The sequence below is a fragment of the Phalacrocorax carbo genome, chromosome 1, assembly GCF_963921805.1.
Source record: "Phalacrocorax carbo chromosome 1, bPhaCar2.1, whole genome shotgun sequence".
Lineage (NCBI taxonomy): Eukaryota > Metazoa > Chordata > Aves > Suliformes > Phalacrocoracidae > Phalacrocorax > Phalacrocorax carbo.
In genome coordinates this window covers 65,612,643-65,626,232 of record NC_087513.1, presented here as the reverse complement: position 1 = coordinate 65,626,232, position 13,590 = coordinate 65,612,643, and the positions used below count along the sequence as shown (strand labels likewise).

Sequence of the window (13,590 nt, the reverse complement as noted above, 5' to 3'; positions counted from 1 at the left end):
TATGTATGGGTATTACCATGGCATTTACAACTTGCCTGCACATACGTATTGTTCAAAATTATCGGACTATCTGTGTGTCTCATCTGCAAGTCACTGAAGAACTCACTGTACTTGATATTCAGCATTTCAGCTTTGGTTTTTGCTGAATGCATGCAAGTAGCTCACTGGTGCTCCATGACTTTTACAATCTGCTTTACACTGCAGATATTCACACTTCTGGATTCAGATCTGTTGTTTTTCCACACAAAAGGCTCTATTTCCTAAAACATATGTGCGTAATAGCAACATGGAAGAAGCTAAATCAAAGATCCTGTTAGTCAGTTGTCAGTCTCACTGAGCCCAGGTTTACCTGGGGTAGGCAGGCGAGTGCAGCCAGCTCAGTATCACACAAGCTCAGTGCACTCCTGTTCGGGCTGCTGCTCCTCATCCCATCCTTATTCGTCACATACTGTTACCACTCTCTATGGCAACAGCGGGTAGCTACAAGAGAAGCTGCAAGAGCTACCTTAAAGAAGACCCAGACAGCCTTGAGCCCCTGGTCTGAGAAGGATTATAAGTTGTATCATCCTGTGGCAGGACAAGCAGGGAATGAAAAAAAGCAAAGCAAATGAAAAGCAGGCCATGTAACCAAGCAGGCAAAACAAAACTGGTGCCATGTAGCAAAACGGACTCCTTCCACCCCCTGAACGTTGCCCAGAATAGCATCAGTGGTGTTGGAGATGGGGAGTCTTTTGCATCTTTTTCTGATTCCTTCTCTTCTTCAAAATGTAATAAATGCACTCCAGCTGAGGTACAGCCAATGCCCACGCTGGAGTAAGTGCTGCCTGCTTATGGGACTCTCTGGTCTGAGGTGAAGGCATATTTTGGGGACCTCAAAGAAAGAATGGTTGTTTCTTTTTCTTCTCCCCCCCCCCCAAAAAAAAAAAAAAAAAAGCACTATGGTTACATTTATAGCTGTCAGACAGAGCTGTTCCTTCCAATAGCATATGCCATTCACCATATCCACCCTCTACAGTCTCTAACTCAAAATGATTCACTGTTGACTGATGTAAATGGAAAGGACTTACTTTAAAGGAAAAAATGATTTTTGGCTGCCCATTAAATGTCACAGAGGAAATCCATGGCATGTAGGAAAACAACTGCGTACAGTACTGTTGAGCCAAGACGGTCTAACAGATGTTGTACTTATTATAGTCTAAGTGTAATAACAACATTTTTAATGAGCAGAAAACAGGGAAAGCCTTATCTACCTGTGGTGATACTGTAGAGGCATTATTATTACTAAAAGCCTTGTTTCCTCCTTCAGATTTCTGACATGTGCTTAGGCTGGAGTCTGTAATATTATCTCAGCACTCTGATGCTGCGCACGTATAGATGGCCTCAGTGTTAGGAAAATAGTTATTACCAGGTGATTTGTTCTTGCTTCCAGAACAAAGCTCATTTCCAAGATACTTGGGAGTGCCATTCCAGAAGGCAAGGAATCCCAATTCTGGATTTTGCGCCACACCCATCCAAACCTCTCTATGCCATTTCCAGATGTCAGTTCTGGCCCAGGGAGGGAAGCACAATTCAGCAGCTTTGAGATAGCCTGAAATTCAGGAGAAAGTTGTCTCAAGTCAGTTCCTCTCTACAGTTATCACCAGGTCCAAAAAAAGAAGTTACTTAGTATCTTTCTGCGCTTCCTTTCCTAAAACAGGTACACGATACATCTTTATCTCACCAAGGTCCCTGTCCCAGAAAGGCAGGAAGCTACATGTTTTCTATTAGATGGAGCACTTGAGCTTTCTGGGAACAGAGGCTTAATTTGGGTTAACTTGGTTTCAGGGCAGAGTTGCCTAATAGTTCCACAGCAGCCATGTGATTTATTTTGGGTGGGTTTGGTTTTTTTTTTAAAACCTGAAATGGTATGTGAAAAAGAGACTTGTAATACATTGCAACAAAGTCTCCAATCTCTTACTGACTTAAAACAGGAGAAAGCTCCCTAACTGATATTAACTGCCCAAATCTCAATTAATTAAGTATAGCTATTAAAAGAAACTAAACCCAGGGTGTTTCACAAAGGACAACTACAGAAGAAGGATGGGACACAGGTTTTTTTTGAACTCTCCTGTGGGATATTTTGTTGATTCAGCTGGGAGGGTGCTTTGGGAAGTCCCTAGTCCAACCTCCTACTCAAGGCAGGGTCAGTTCTGAGCTTATAGCAGGTTGCTCAGGGTTTAACCCAGCTGGGTCTTGAACACCTCCAAAGGTGGAAATGGTACAACGTCTCTGGGCAATCTGGGCCAGCTACCTGCCTGCCTTCTGTAAGCGACAAAACAGTCTGTCATTAAATCCAGCCCAGCCCGCTCATTTCATCTTGTCCCTGCTGCCTCTCTCCCTCCCATCGTGCACAGCTGTGAGGAGCACGGCACCACCGGACCAACACCCGCCTCGTAGGCCCTGGGTGGCTGCCGAACAAGTCCCGCTCCTTCAGCCTCTCCTCGCAGGGAGGTCTCCAGCCCAGATCAGCTCTGGGGCCCACTAATGAGCTTGCTCCAGCTTATGCAAGTCTTTCCATCGCTGGGGCCCCTAGATACGGTCTAGCGAGTGCTGAGCAGGGAAGGAGAAAAAAAAAAAACAAAACACGAAAAAAGAAAGAAAGGTTTTCTTTCAGCCTTCTCTGGCATGGAAGGCTGAGACTTCCCACGCACTGAGGAACTGGGCACCCAAACCACACAGGATTTCTCCCCCATCTAAATGCCTAGTTCCCATGGTTTTTCCCTGAAGACCCCAGCTTGAAATTACACGTAGTGTAAAAACCCACACTCCCATTTAACTGCTCGGCAGCCCCTCGGGAGCGGCGGGCTCGATGCCCGGCGCCAGACACCTCCCAGTGCAACAGGACGGGGGCCTTAAAAGATGGGCCGCCGCTGCCCGTGCGCGGGTCCTCATCCCAAAACTCGGCAGGGAGGGGCCGCCCCGGGCATGGCCCTCCGGCGGGCCCGGGGCCCGCTCGGGTAGAGGCTGTGGGGCCGCCCAAGGGGCGCGGGCGGGCGGCGCTGGGAGGGTCCCGTCCCCTCCCCTCCCAGCCGCGGCGGCGAGAGAGGGCGGGCCGGCACCCGGAAGAAGAGCCTCCGCCGCCCGCCTGACTTCCCCAGCAGCCGGGCGGGGAGGGAAGCAGGCAGGCGGGCGCCATGCTGCAGTTCTTGGTAAGGCTCCGCGCCGCCATTTCGCGGCGGGGCGGGGCGAGGCGGGCGGGGGCGGTGGGGGAGGCAAGTGGCTGTGTGCGGTCACCGCCCGCGCCCCGCTCTGGGGATACGGGGCGGGCGGCCGTCCCCCGCCCGAGGGGCCGGCGGCGGCCTCTCCCCTCAGCCCCCCGCTGCGCGCCGTGGGCGCTCCCGCCCCGCCCCGCGGCCGCGACGCCGCTTACGCGGGGCAGCTGCGCCCGGGTTTGGCTCTCCGGCCGCGCGGCATCCCTGTGCGCGCGGCTACGGGCGGGTCCCCCCCCGGGTGTGTCCGCCGTCCCCCCCCCCCCCCCGACCCGCCCCGCTTCTCGGTAGCCCCGCAGAGCGGTGCCCTGACACTGCTCGGGCAACGCGAAGCTCCTGCCTTGTTTTTTCTCCAAGTCGCGCCCTTAATTTGCCTTAGGGATTCGGCAGATTTCGCTTGCTCACGGTGATGCCCTCCTGCTCCTCAGATTTCTTTGTAATAGCATATGTACCCTCCTCCTTCTGTGGGAGCAGGGGCTTTCAGTCCTTGCCGTTTTGCTCGCCTTTAAAAATTTACCTCTGGAGATGGAGGTTTTTATATATAGAAGTTAAGGCGAGGGATCACGTTTCATTACTGCCTTTCACTAAATCCCCTTAAGAACAGCAGAATTAATAGACGAAATGTTCTTATACTTTTTTGCAATTTTCCTTTCTGTCTTTTTGTGTGTTCCCCATAACTCTTCTGGGTGTCTGAAGTTAGGTGCCTGGCTACTCTTCGTTAAATACTTATTAATGCTGGTATTTTTACTGCCAGGTGTGGAAATAATTTACCTGACCAAAAATACACTGGTTTCCGCTGTAGCAAAGCATGCAAACAGCCTCCTGTTTTCATCCTAGTGATGTGAGGGGTACTCCAGGGTTTTAGTTGTGTTCACATGTGTCCCAGTACGTACAAACTATAAGTGATATTCTTCTATTTTTTGGGGGGGAAGAGTAATTTAGCAGGCTAATAAGTTTCATACCAAGTGTTGATACATAGCGAGATGAGATGGCCTATTGCATGTTTTTATGAAATGAATAAAAAAGGCCTATTTCTTATCTCAGCTTTGTAATAACAGCTATGAAAGCCTCGGTCATTTCTGTAGCTGTTTGTAGTCTCTCTCCACTCTGCTGAAAACACTCAGTAAGGGTAAATAGGTGTAGCCATTCTCAAAGTTTCTGTGTTTATCAACACTACTGCTTGCTGCTAATTTTTTATTGCTAGATAAAAACATCTTATTAATTATTACTTCTTAATTAGCACCTGAAAGTTAGAAAAAAGGGACACTACTTCTGGGTTTCTTCCCTCTTTGGGTGTAGTTTGGGCGTTTATCTCCCTGCTACAGCCCTAACAAAGGAGAGCGAGACTCAAAGTGATAATCTCACAAACCATATATTTTTGCTATCCGGAGTTAAGCATTAAACACTTGTTTAAAATGCAACCTGAAATGCTGGGTAGAAACTGGGAGACCCCGGATTCTCATCAGCCCTGTTATCCTTAGTTAGATGCACATTTTAATTGGCTATATGTTTTGCCTTCCATGTAATTGAACTCTAAATAGTGACTTTTTTCCCTCTGCTTGAATTGTCAGCTATAAAAGTAACTGGGTGGATTGCTATTGAGTGAGTGTAGTGCTAGACACTTCAATAAAGGAGTACACTTAAAGGAGTACTGATCTCAGTACTATCTGTACTGAATAAGGTTTATCATACAGCAGAATATAATAGTTGTCCCTTCTTTAGAAATGTTCTAGGGTGAAAGCCTATAAAACTGCTAATAAACAAGGACCTAATTTGTGTTTTCAAGTGAGTTCTCAGTGCTAAAGATACAGGAAATTATCTTCTACTGGAATGACGCTCTGCATTAAGAGGAGTCACAAGTCTGGTTTAAATCAGTGCGATATTTGTTAATATCTCCCAGGGTACTACTTTAACTAGTAGTTAAAGTCGTAAGAGCAAATGATAACCAGTGCAGTACACAAAGAACTCTATTTTTTCTTAAATTGTTAAAGCGAAGCTCCTTAAAAAGTAATAAATGAAGACTAAGATCAAAAATCTGTTTAAGAAAATACTGAGGTAATTTGTCATGGTTCATTTGGCCGTTTTGAACCATTTTTAGTTTTCTACAGCTAGCTTTTCACCAGTGATGTCTATGGAGTCTGAGTCACTGAAAAGATGAGCTGTACTGTAGCCTGCTTTGGGCATGGAAAAGATGTGTAGTCAGTATGTGATGGCAAAGCTGCTGTTGTGGACAGTGGTTTTATTTTTCTTAAAATATTCTTATTTGGACAGCAGTGACCATGAGTAATAACAATTTTCTTAAATAGAACTGGCCTCAGCTGCCATGTAGAGTAATTTATCTACTGACAATGAAGGCACAGTGTTAGAAGTCTCCTCTTCCAAAATAGTCAAACGAGCTTTCTTAGTATAGGATGTACTTATCAAACATAACAATAAAAATAAAATCTAGGACCTTGGGGAGCTGCTGAATGAAAATCTCATCACCTTTCTTTGGAGAGAGGAATTTCTTTCCCTCTCAAAGCTTTGTTACACTTGAGGATCTTCCTCAACTGGCAGGTAGGGACGAGGCCAGGAACTCTGCTTCTGTTTTGCTCATGTTCTCCTTCCAGGGTGCAGTTTCACAGATACCCTTTAGGGACTATGAATTTGCACAGGTGTCAAAAGAGTTTGTGCCCAGCTTTCCACCAGCAGTGCTTTCCTGCCTTGGAGGAGCTCCTAGATCAGAGTGGATTTGGCTGAAAACTAATCTCTTGCGGGCAAAGGGATCTGGAAGGTGCACGATTGTTAGTTGTTGCAGAAGAGATGTAGCAGTTTTACATCAGTTTAAGTTGATGGGGGAGCTGCGTTCTCAAAACTTTTAAGGTGAGACTGGGATATTTTTGCAGTCAGAGCCTCTGTCCTGACTTTCAAGCTTGTGAAACTTTTTGTTACTGCGTTTTGTACTTTGTATGCATGTGTCCCTCCCCACTATTGAACATTGTCTTAGTGGGGTGTTGCTTTAGGCTTTCCAGGCATGGACCAAGAGCTCAGTGATACGTAGGTCCCTGCTGCTATCTCCCTATTTTTTTTTAGGAGTTACTGCCTTTGTGCATGTGCAAAAATTTTGCAGGCAAAGGTGATCATAGCCTGATCTGAATAGTCTTGGACATCTGTATTGAAAACACAACTGTGCTGTATTTTGGAAATTATGGTAAGGTTTTTCTGATGAGGAAGTTGGGTAAAATTGCAACTCTTTCTGGAAGAAAGATGAGAAATTAAGTAGGAATGGTACTGAAACTATTTAGTCTTCACCTGACTTGCAGTATTCCTTTTTTTTATTTTTATTTTAACCAATGTGCTTTTGGTGGAAGGATGTTAAAAATTCTTTTTTCCCTTTCTTCCATTTTAGCTTGGTTTTACTCTTGGCAATGTGGTTGGGATGTATCTGGCTCAGAACTATGATGTGAGTATCCTTGTATTCTTAGAGTTGAATCTATTCTGAACTGAAAATATAAGGCTGTTTTCCCTTGATCGGAATTGAATCAATCTTTACTTTGATTGTTTATTGTATTTGAACAGAATGCAGGTCATATTGACTTTAATTACAGTTGAACTCAAATGTAAATGGACCAAAAGCATCTACCTCTTTGACATCTCCTCTTTAATAGAGTAACGCTGAGAGCCTTAATTGATGTTGGGTCCCTAGAGCACAGATATTGTAACCAGGCATCTACATAGATAGAGGCAGGAGAAACAGAAAAGGTCTAGCAGCTGCTTATGGACTGTACCAGCACTAAATTTTTGTTTTCTTGATTCTGATAGCCTGTTACAGTGTTCTCAGCTCAGTATACTTGTTTGTTACTTCAGAATCCTCTAGAGCATCTGAAATTTCTATCCTCTGTACCAGCCATAAAAATAAGTTTTGCCAGCCATTTGGGAAAATTCAGCACCTGCTTCTACTTCAAACAGTATATTGACCTGCAATCTTTTTCCTGCTTATCTCACAGTGAGAAAAGCGAGAAAGTGAATTTTCTTTCCTCAGCTCTCACAGTGAACTGAGAATTTTCACCGTGAGAGTTAGAGTAGAAGAAGATTTAGAGCCAAGTCTTCAATACAAGCTTTTAATTTCTGTAGAATCAGCAGAATCCCTTGTAAGAGCAGTGCCACTTAGCTGTTTACAGGCTAGAGTTGCTGATGAAATGTAATGAACTTCGCCCCCCCCCCCCCCCATGCAATCTGTATTAGCCTAGTTAAAAAAAAAGGTGTTGAGGCTCAAATTTCTGACGTTTGTTCTGCTTTCCTCTATTCTCCAATATTGAAGTCATCTTGCTAGCAGAATTCTTATTTTTTGCTCCTTGCTTATGGGCAAACTTCTGTGATGCTTCCTGTCCGGTCACCTCCAGTAAGAGTACTAATAAAAAAGGCTGGTGTTTATTTTCAAAATATGTCTTACAAAGTTAAGAAAATGTAGTCCTAAGAATTTATTTGGGTGCATCAATGTGTATTGTAAGCATGGCATAGCGCTTTTCTGGCAGCACTAGTAGAGTATTGCCACAAGAGGGGGACTTACGCTTTTGATTTGCAGGAAATGGTTACCTGGGAATTTAACACGGACTTGCAGGATAAACATGGTAATTTTATTGCCTGTATTGAAGATGATTTGTTTTAGATTACATCTAAGATAAACTTGTCATAATGAGGTCCTAATTTTGCAGCTGTATGCACACATGCTTAGTTATAAACACATGGAGGGTTCTGCTGACAGCAGTGGACTTCTCTTGGTTTAGCTTGTAAGTAAGGCATGTTGCAGGCTGGGCTCTTAATTTAGCTTTCTCAAATGGAGATTAACTTTGAAAGGGAAGAGAGAAACTTGTGATATTACCCATACTATCAGCCTCAAACCATCCAATGAGAGAACTGCAGTCTGTTTGGACTAATTTCTGCTCTGTGCTCAGGTTACATGTGAAATAAAAGCCCATGATTTTTTTTCACAACGACCAGTGGGAACTTTACTTTCATTTCAATCAGTTAGTTTGTAAAAATCCTGTGTTGTCAATTCCCAGTTTTAGCTAGAGTAAAGAGGTAATCTATTCCTGCCCTTAGAAGTTGCTGCTTTTTTTTTTTAAGTTGTCAACATTTACTGTTGGATTCCTTTATCAAAACAACTTATTTGAAAGAGAAAGCTGAAGTTTTGAAGTTCATGAGTGGCAAATTGAATTTTCATTCAAGTTTCAAATGGCAAAAGGTTGCCAATTTGCAATGCAGTAGAATTTCCCAGTGGGGATTTTTGGTTCATACAATCATAGAAATTCCTGAGTTGGAAAGGACCCACAAGAATCAGTTCCAACTCCTGTCCCTGCACAGGACAACCCCAAATCTACACCATATCTTTGAAGGTGTTGTCCAAGTGCTGCTTGAATATCGTCAGGCTTGGTGCTGTGATGCCTCCCTGAGGAGCCTGTTCCAGTGCTCCACCACCCTCTGGGTGAAGAAACTTTTCCTAATATCCACCCTACAAGATGAATCAGGAGAAGTGTTTCTTCATAAATTTCTTAAGTACCTATTGGCTGCTCTTGAACATCTCTTTTCTCTTGGTTCGTGACCAGTATAATGCAATCTAATTTCCCTTCTGAAAGTCATTATCGAGGTCTGTGCTTCAGTGTTTAAATCGGCTTATTCCTGGCAGTTTGTCCTCTTTCAGTGAGGAAGCCAGTCTGGTCTTACTAAATTTCCTGTAACGTGATCTTCTTTTCCTCCCTCCTGTTCCCATCATCACTGGCTAACTTTTAGTGTTAACAATCTAAAACATTTCCTGAAGCCTCATGTGAGGTGCTTTCATCTGCTGTTTGCTTGGTGTTCTTCTGTTTTTAACCTCTGTGCAAGGTAACAGATCCTGGAAGCAAGTAATTTTTAGAAACCAGTTTAAACTTGATGGAATTTCTTGCTGTCTTTATGGTATTGTTTTTCCTGCTGAGGCTCACATAGCTCAGGAATTTTTTTGTTGTTAATTTGTGTGGTTTTTGTTTGTTTTCTGGTTTTCTCTTTAAAGATTCCTAACATTGCAAAGAAGCTTGAAGATTTTAAGAAGGATGTGGAAGCTAAGAAGAAACCCCCCAGCGACAAGTCCTAAGAGAGCAATGTCACATCTGTGCATCCATCAAGGATGCAACTTACCTTTCAGGCAACAAAGATCAAGTAGAGGGTTGGCATGGGAGGTTCCTCCACTTTTAGTCTCCTAGAACTGGAATGTTCCTCTTTTGAAAGAGCAACCGTGAACTTTCCCTGGGACTGATTTTCAAGGGTTTCAGAATTTGGATTTGCAGCCGATATGTGACTGGATAAGATCATTTGTATTTTTTGTTACTGCTTTTCCTAATATTTTGTAACCCATTTTTACTTGATCCAACCGGAGTCCTGTTAGTTATGTTACTAAGCGTACCTCACTCTATGTAATACCCTAGTTCTTAGGACATTGCAAAAGAAATTAAATGCATAAAGAAGTAACTTTCAGGGTTTCTTGTCATTTGTTGTGAGAAGCGGTACTTCACTGTCCTTAAGATCTGCATTCCATTATTGGAGATGGGAAAGTTCATTTGTCAAACTATGAACCTGGGGGGAAGGGGGGAGCTCCTGCTTTTTCCATTATGTTAAATGATCCCTTCCAGTAGCGTAGACTTTGCGCAAACATGGCTGATTTCAAAAAGTGTGAAAGGCCATCAACTTCAACATACATTTGAAATTCATTGTTTCTTCTGTTATTGCCTCTTCCTCCTCTTTCCCTTCTGCTTGGTTGCTTGAGGATATCGCTGGAGTGATGAGGAGGATGGGTGAGAGAAGCACTATCCTCCTAAGAGGCAAGTGGGGCACGTGGGAGTCAGCAGTTACACTGTGAATCCAAACCATTCACTCTATGTACTGAATGGTCCAGTGTGTGTAATTGTTCTAAGTATGCTTTTTTTACTGCCTCTTGGTGAGCAACAGGGACTAAAGCTCAGTGTTTTTATCAAATATGTCTGGTATTCCCACTACTTCCTCATTCCTGTGCATGGTCTTCAGCCCATTGCCTTTGCATTTGGTTCAGTTGTCTGCCATGTATGTTCTTAGGACTAGAACCATTTATCTGCTGTCCCCTTTATTGTTTGTCTGGTATGCTCCTCTACCCCCATTGCTGCCACTAAAAACTCTGGTGTGTGAGAAAATACACATCGTGTTGTAGCGCTGTCCTTTTCTGTTTGAATGGAAAGCAAAAACTGCATTTGGAAACAATAGTTTTGCACAAATTCTGTTGTAAATTCTAAATAAAATATTGCAGTAATTTGAATAGATGCAAGTCTTATTAATTCAACAATCTATCAATTTTTTTTTTCCTGTAAAACAGAAGAGTCCTACAAATCCTGTAAGGTGGCTTAAATCATTAAGACCCTTTGACAGTCTTTTGTAGGATGTGAAGGACAAAGAAAAGTACCAGAAATATATTCTCCTTCCTTTTATTAACAATGGCTGGTGATGGACCGCTATGGGCAAGTAGGAGGAACAAGCACAGAGAATGGCCTCCTCCACTCCTTCAGGCTCTTGATTAAAGCGTACCTAAGTGCTTCTCCATTAGTGTTGCAGTTAGGATAAGGACTCTGGCTTTGAAGTGAATTCTCCTTTTACCATGTTTTCACTCTCATCATGGGAAAACTGTAGAGCACATGGACCGGATTCCTTTCAGAAGCGACTAATCAAGATACGTTTTGATCTCTAATGGGTGTTTAGTCAATGAGACAGGCCTAGAGACATTCAGAGGTAAAATATCCCAAGCTTTGGGCACTATTTTGCTCTGTAGACCCAGTGGACTGTGCTGTGTGAGACAACTATTGCATAAAAGCTTTTAAACACAGGACTCCCTATGTACCTGCTGTAATTTTCACCCTCTACCCCAAATCCTTTAACTCCAATGTATCGGTATGGATTCCAAGCTCAGGAATTTTCACTGAATCAGCAAAGACACGTTACAGATTATCTTATGCCAAACTTTTGCTTCCTATTCCAAAGTTTGGTGATGGCACAGTTTTTCCACAGTGCAGTCCTGCAATTGAAGAAAGTATTTCTCATCTAAAGGTTCTCCTTAAAGAAAAAATATATGTATTATACATATGAGAAATATTTCACCTGCAATTTCTCATCCTGATAACTATTGTTATCAGAAACCTTACAGTAGAAGTATGTGTTGAAGATACCAAGAATGTGCTTGGTGAAGGGCGTTCACAAATACAGTACAGCTATGTTTAGCTATTACTGAAATAGTAGTGTTCACTCTGGCCTTTGAAAGCAGTTTCCATTGGCTTTCAACAGACTTCAGACCAGACTCAAGGAACTGTCTCCCACACACATAAACTTTTCCATAGAGTGAGACAGCACTGTGCAGCTTTCATGAATGTGATAAACTTAGTTTCCCCAGGGTTCCCATTCGGTTCCTCCCCCCTCCCCCCCCTTCGTTCTTTTCTATTCTTGAGCAGAGTATTGAAAACTGCTGGCTGCAATCCATTCATATTTCTTTGCTTGTCATATGAAATTATTAGTGCTTAAAATTTCTTTCCTCAAACATACTTTATATTCTTCCCCTTTTTTTATAGAGATGAGGAAGAAAATAATATTCAGAATATCTGTATTTGTTGCCAAACAAGCCTCTGTTACTCTAAAAGTGTAATTTGGAGCTGAAACTTCCAGCTGAGCATTCCCAGTAGATGTTAGGATATTTCTTCCTATCATATTATGAAGTGAACCAGCCATAGCTGTAGTGCTGTGGGAACAATATATGCTCATCAGTATAAAAGCCAGGACTTTTTAAGTGTTTCATGCTGTTTGCAACACAGAATCCCAGGTTGGAAGGGACCTCAGGGATCATCTAGTCCAACCTTTCTAGGAAGAGCACAGTCTAGACAAGATGGCGCAGCACCCTGTCCAGCCAAACCTTAAAGGTGTCCAACATGGCTGAGTCAACCCCTTCTTTGGGGAGATTATTCCAATGGTTGACTGTCCTCACTGTGAAAAATTTCCCTCTCGTGTCCAATCAGAATCTCCCCAAGAGCAACTTGTGTCCATTCCCCCTTGTCCTCTCCATATGACTCTGTAAAAAGGGAACCTCATTCTTCTTTGTAGCTACCCCCTAAGTACTGGTACATGGTGATGAGATCCCCTCTGAGCCTCCTTTTCTCAAGGCTGAACAAACCGAGCTCCCCCAGCCTGTCCTCATATGGCAGGCTTCCCAGTCCTTTGATCATCTTGGTGGCCCTTCTCTGGACCCCTTCCAGCCTGTCCACATCCTTTTTGTAGAGTGGGGACCAGAACTGTACACAGTACTCCAGGTGTGGCCTGACCAGTGCTGAGTAGAGTGGGATAATGACTTCTTTCTCTCTGCTGGCGATGCCCTTTTTGATGCAACCCAGCATCCTGTTGGCCTTCTTGGCTGCAGCAGTACACTGTTTGCTCATGTGGAGGCTGGCCAGAGCCATTAAGGCACTCAGGGCCCTGGCACTGGCTTTCCTAACCCCATCCAATTCAGTTAAATCACTAGTACCTCTAGTCACCTTCTGTAGAAATGCATTGTACTGCAGAGGAATTACTCAAGGACAGGGAAAAGTTCAACGAAGCCAACTCTTTTTCTGTATGTTTTTACATTATGTAGCATCATCTACATCAGAAACTTTTATTATGTATTCAGGTAAAGATACATGACTCCTGTTAATGTAGAGTATCACTCTTCACAGTGATTTCTGATGAGTAAAACAATGTAATGGTGATCTGGCAGCACAGAACATTTCTCTCAGTGATGCTGTGGGGAGTTGTGGTATCACTCAAAAGATTTGTTGTTTTTGTGAAGGCAGAGTTTTTCGATTGTGGTTCTCCTTCATGGTTCGCCTTTGTCCTGTGGTGCTGGCAGCTGTGTGCACCACCAGCTGTTACGACTCCTTTATGTGTACTTTCCTGGAGGGATTTGATATATATGCTGGGCATCTGCAAATGTGCTTTGAAGGGCCCAGGCTACTGTTGGCCCAGATTACAGATGGCCCTTAGGTTACTAGTGAAATTGAAATGCTGCAAAGGAAGAAATTAGAATTTTTAAAATTAATAAGGAGTTGGTTTCAAAAGCCTAGATTATATCTGTGTTTGCAGAAAGATGATTGTGAATTGGTATTCATGTGTAAAAGTAATATCTGCTGAGTATGTGATGCAGAATTACTTTGAATATTAGGAAGTGATGGTAGATATCGGAGTGCATGTGTTACTGGTAAACTCCATGGAGAAATTTCCTGTAAAGCTCTTTTTATTTTTGCGTCAGAGGGACAAGAAACAGACACTTAGTTCTATTTGTTACACT

The 13,590-nt window shown here is 43.2% G+C and overlaps 1 protein-coding gene across 1 annotated transcript; it reads left to right on the top strand.

The window, feature by feature from the left end:
• The first annotated feature begins 3,051 nt into the window (after nucleotides 1-3,051).
• On the top strand, nucleotides 3,052-9,731 carry STMP1 (short transmembrane mitochondrial protein 1). Its single transcript, XM_064457630.1, has 3 exons — nucleotides 3,052-3,188; nucleotides 6,637-6,690; nucleotides 9,277-9,731. Exons 1-3 carry the CDS (start codon nucleotides 3,174-3,176, stop codon nucleotides 9,355-9,357), a joined length of 150 nt encoding a protein of 49 aa, XP_064313700.1. The 5' UTR covers nucleotides 3,052-3,173; the 3' UTR covers nucleotides 9,358-9,731.
• The last annotated feature ends 3,859 nt before the right edge of the window (nucleotides 9,732-13,590 follow it).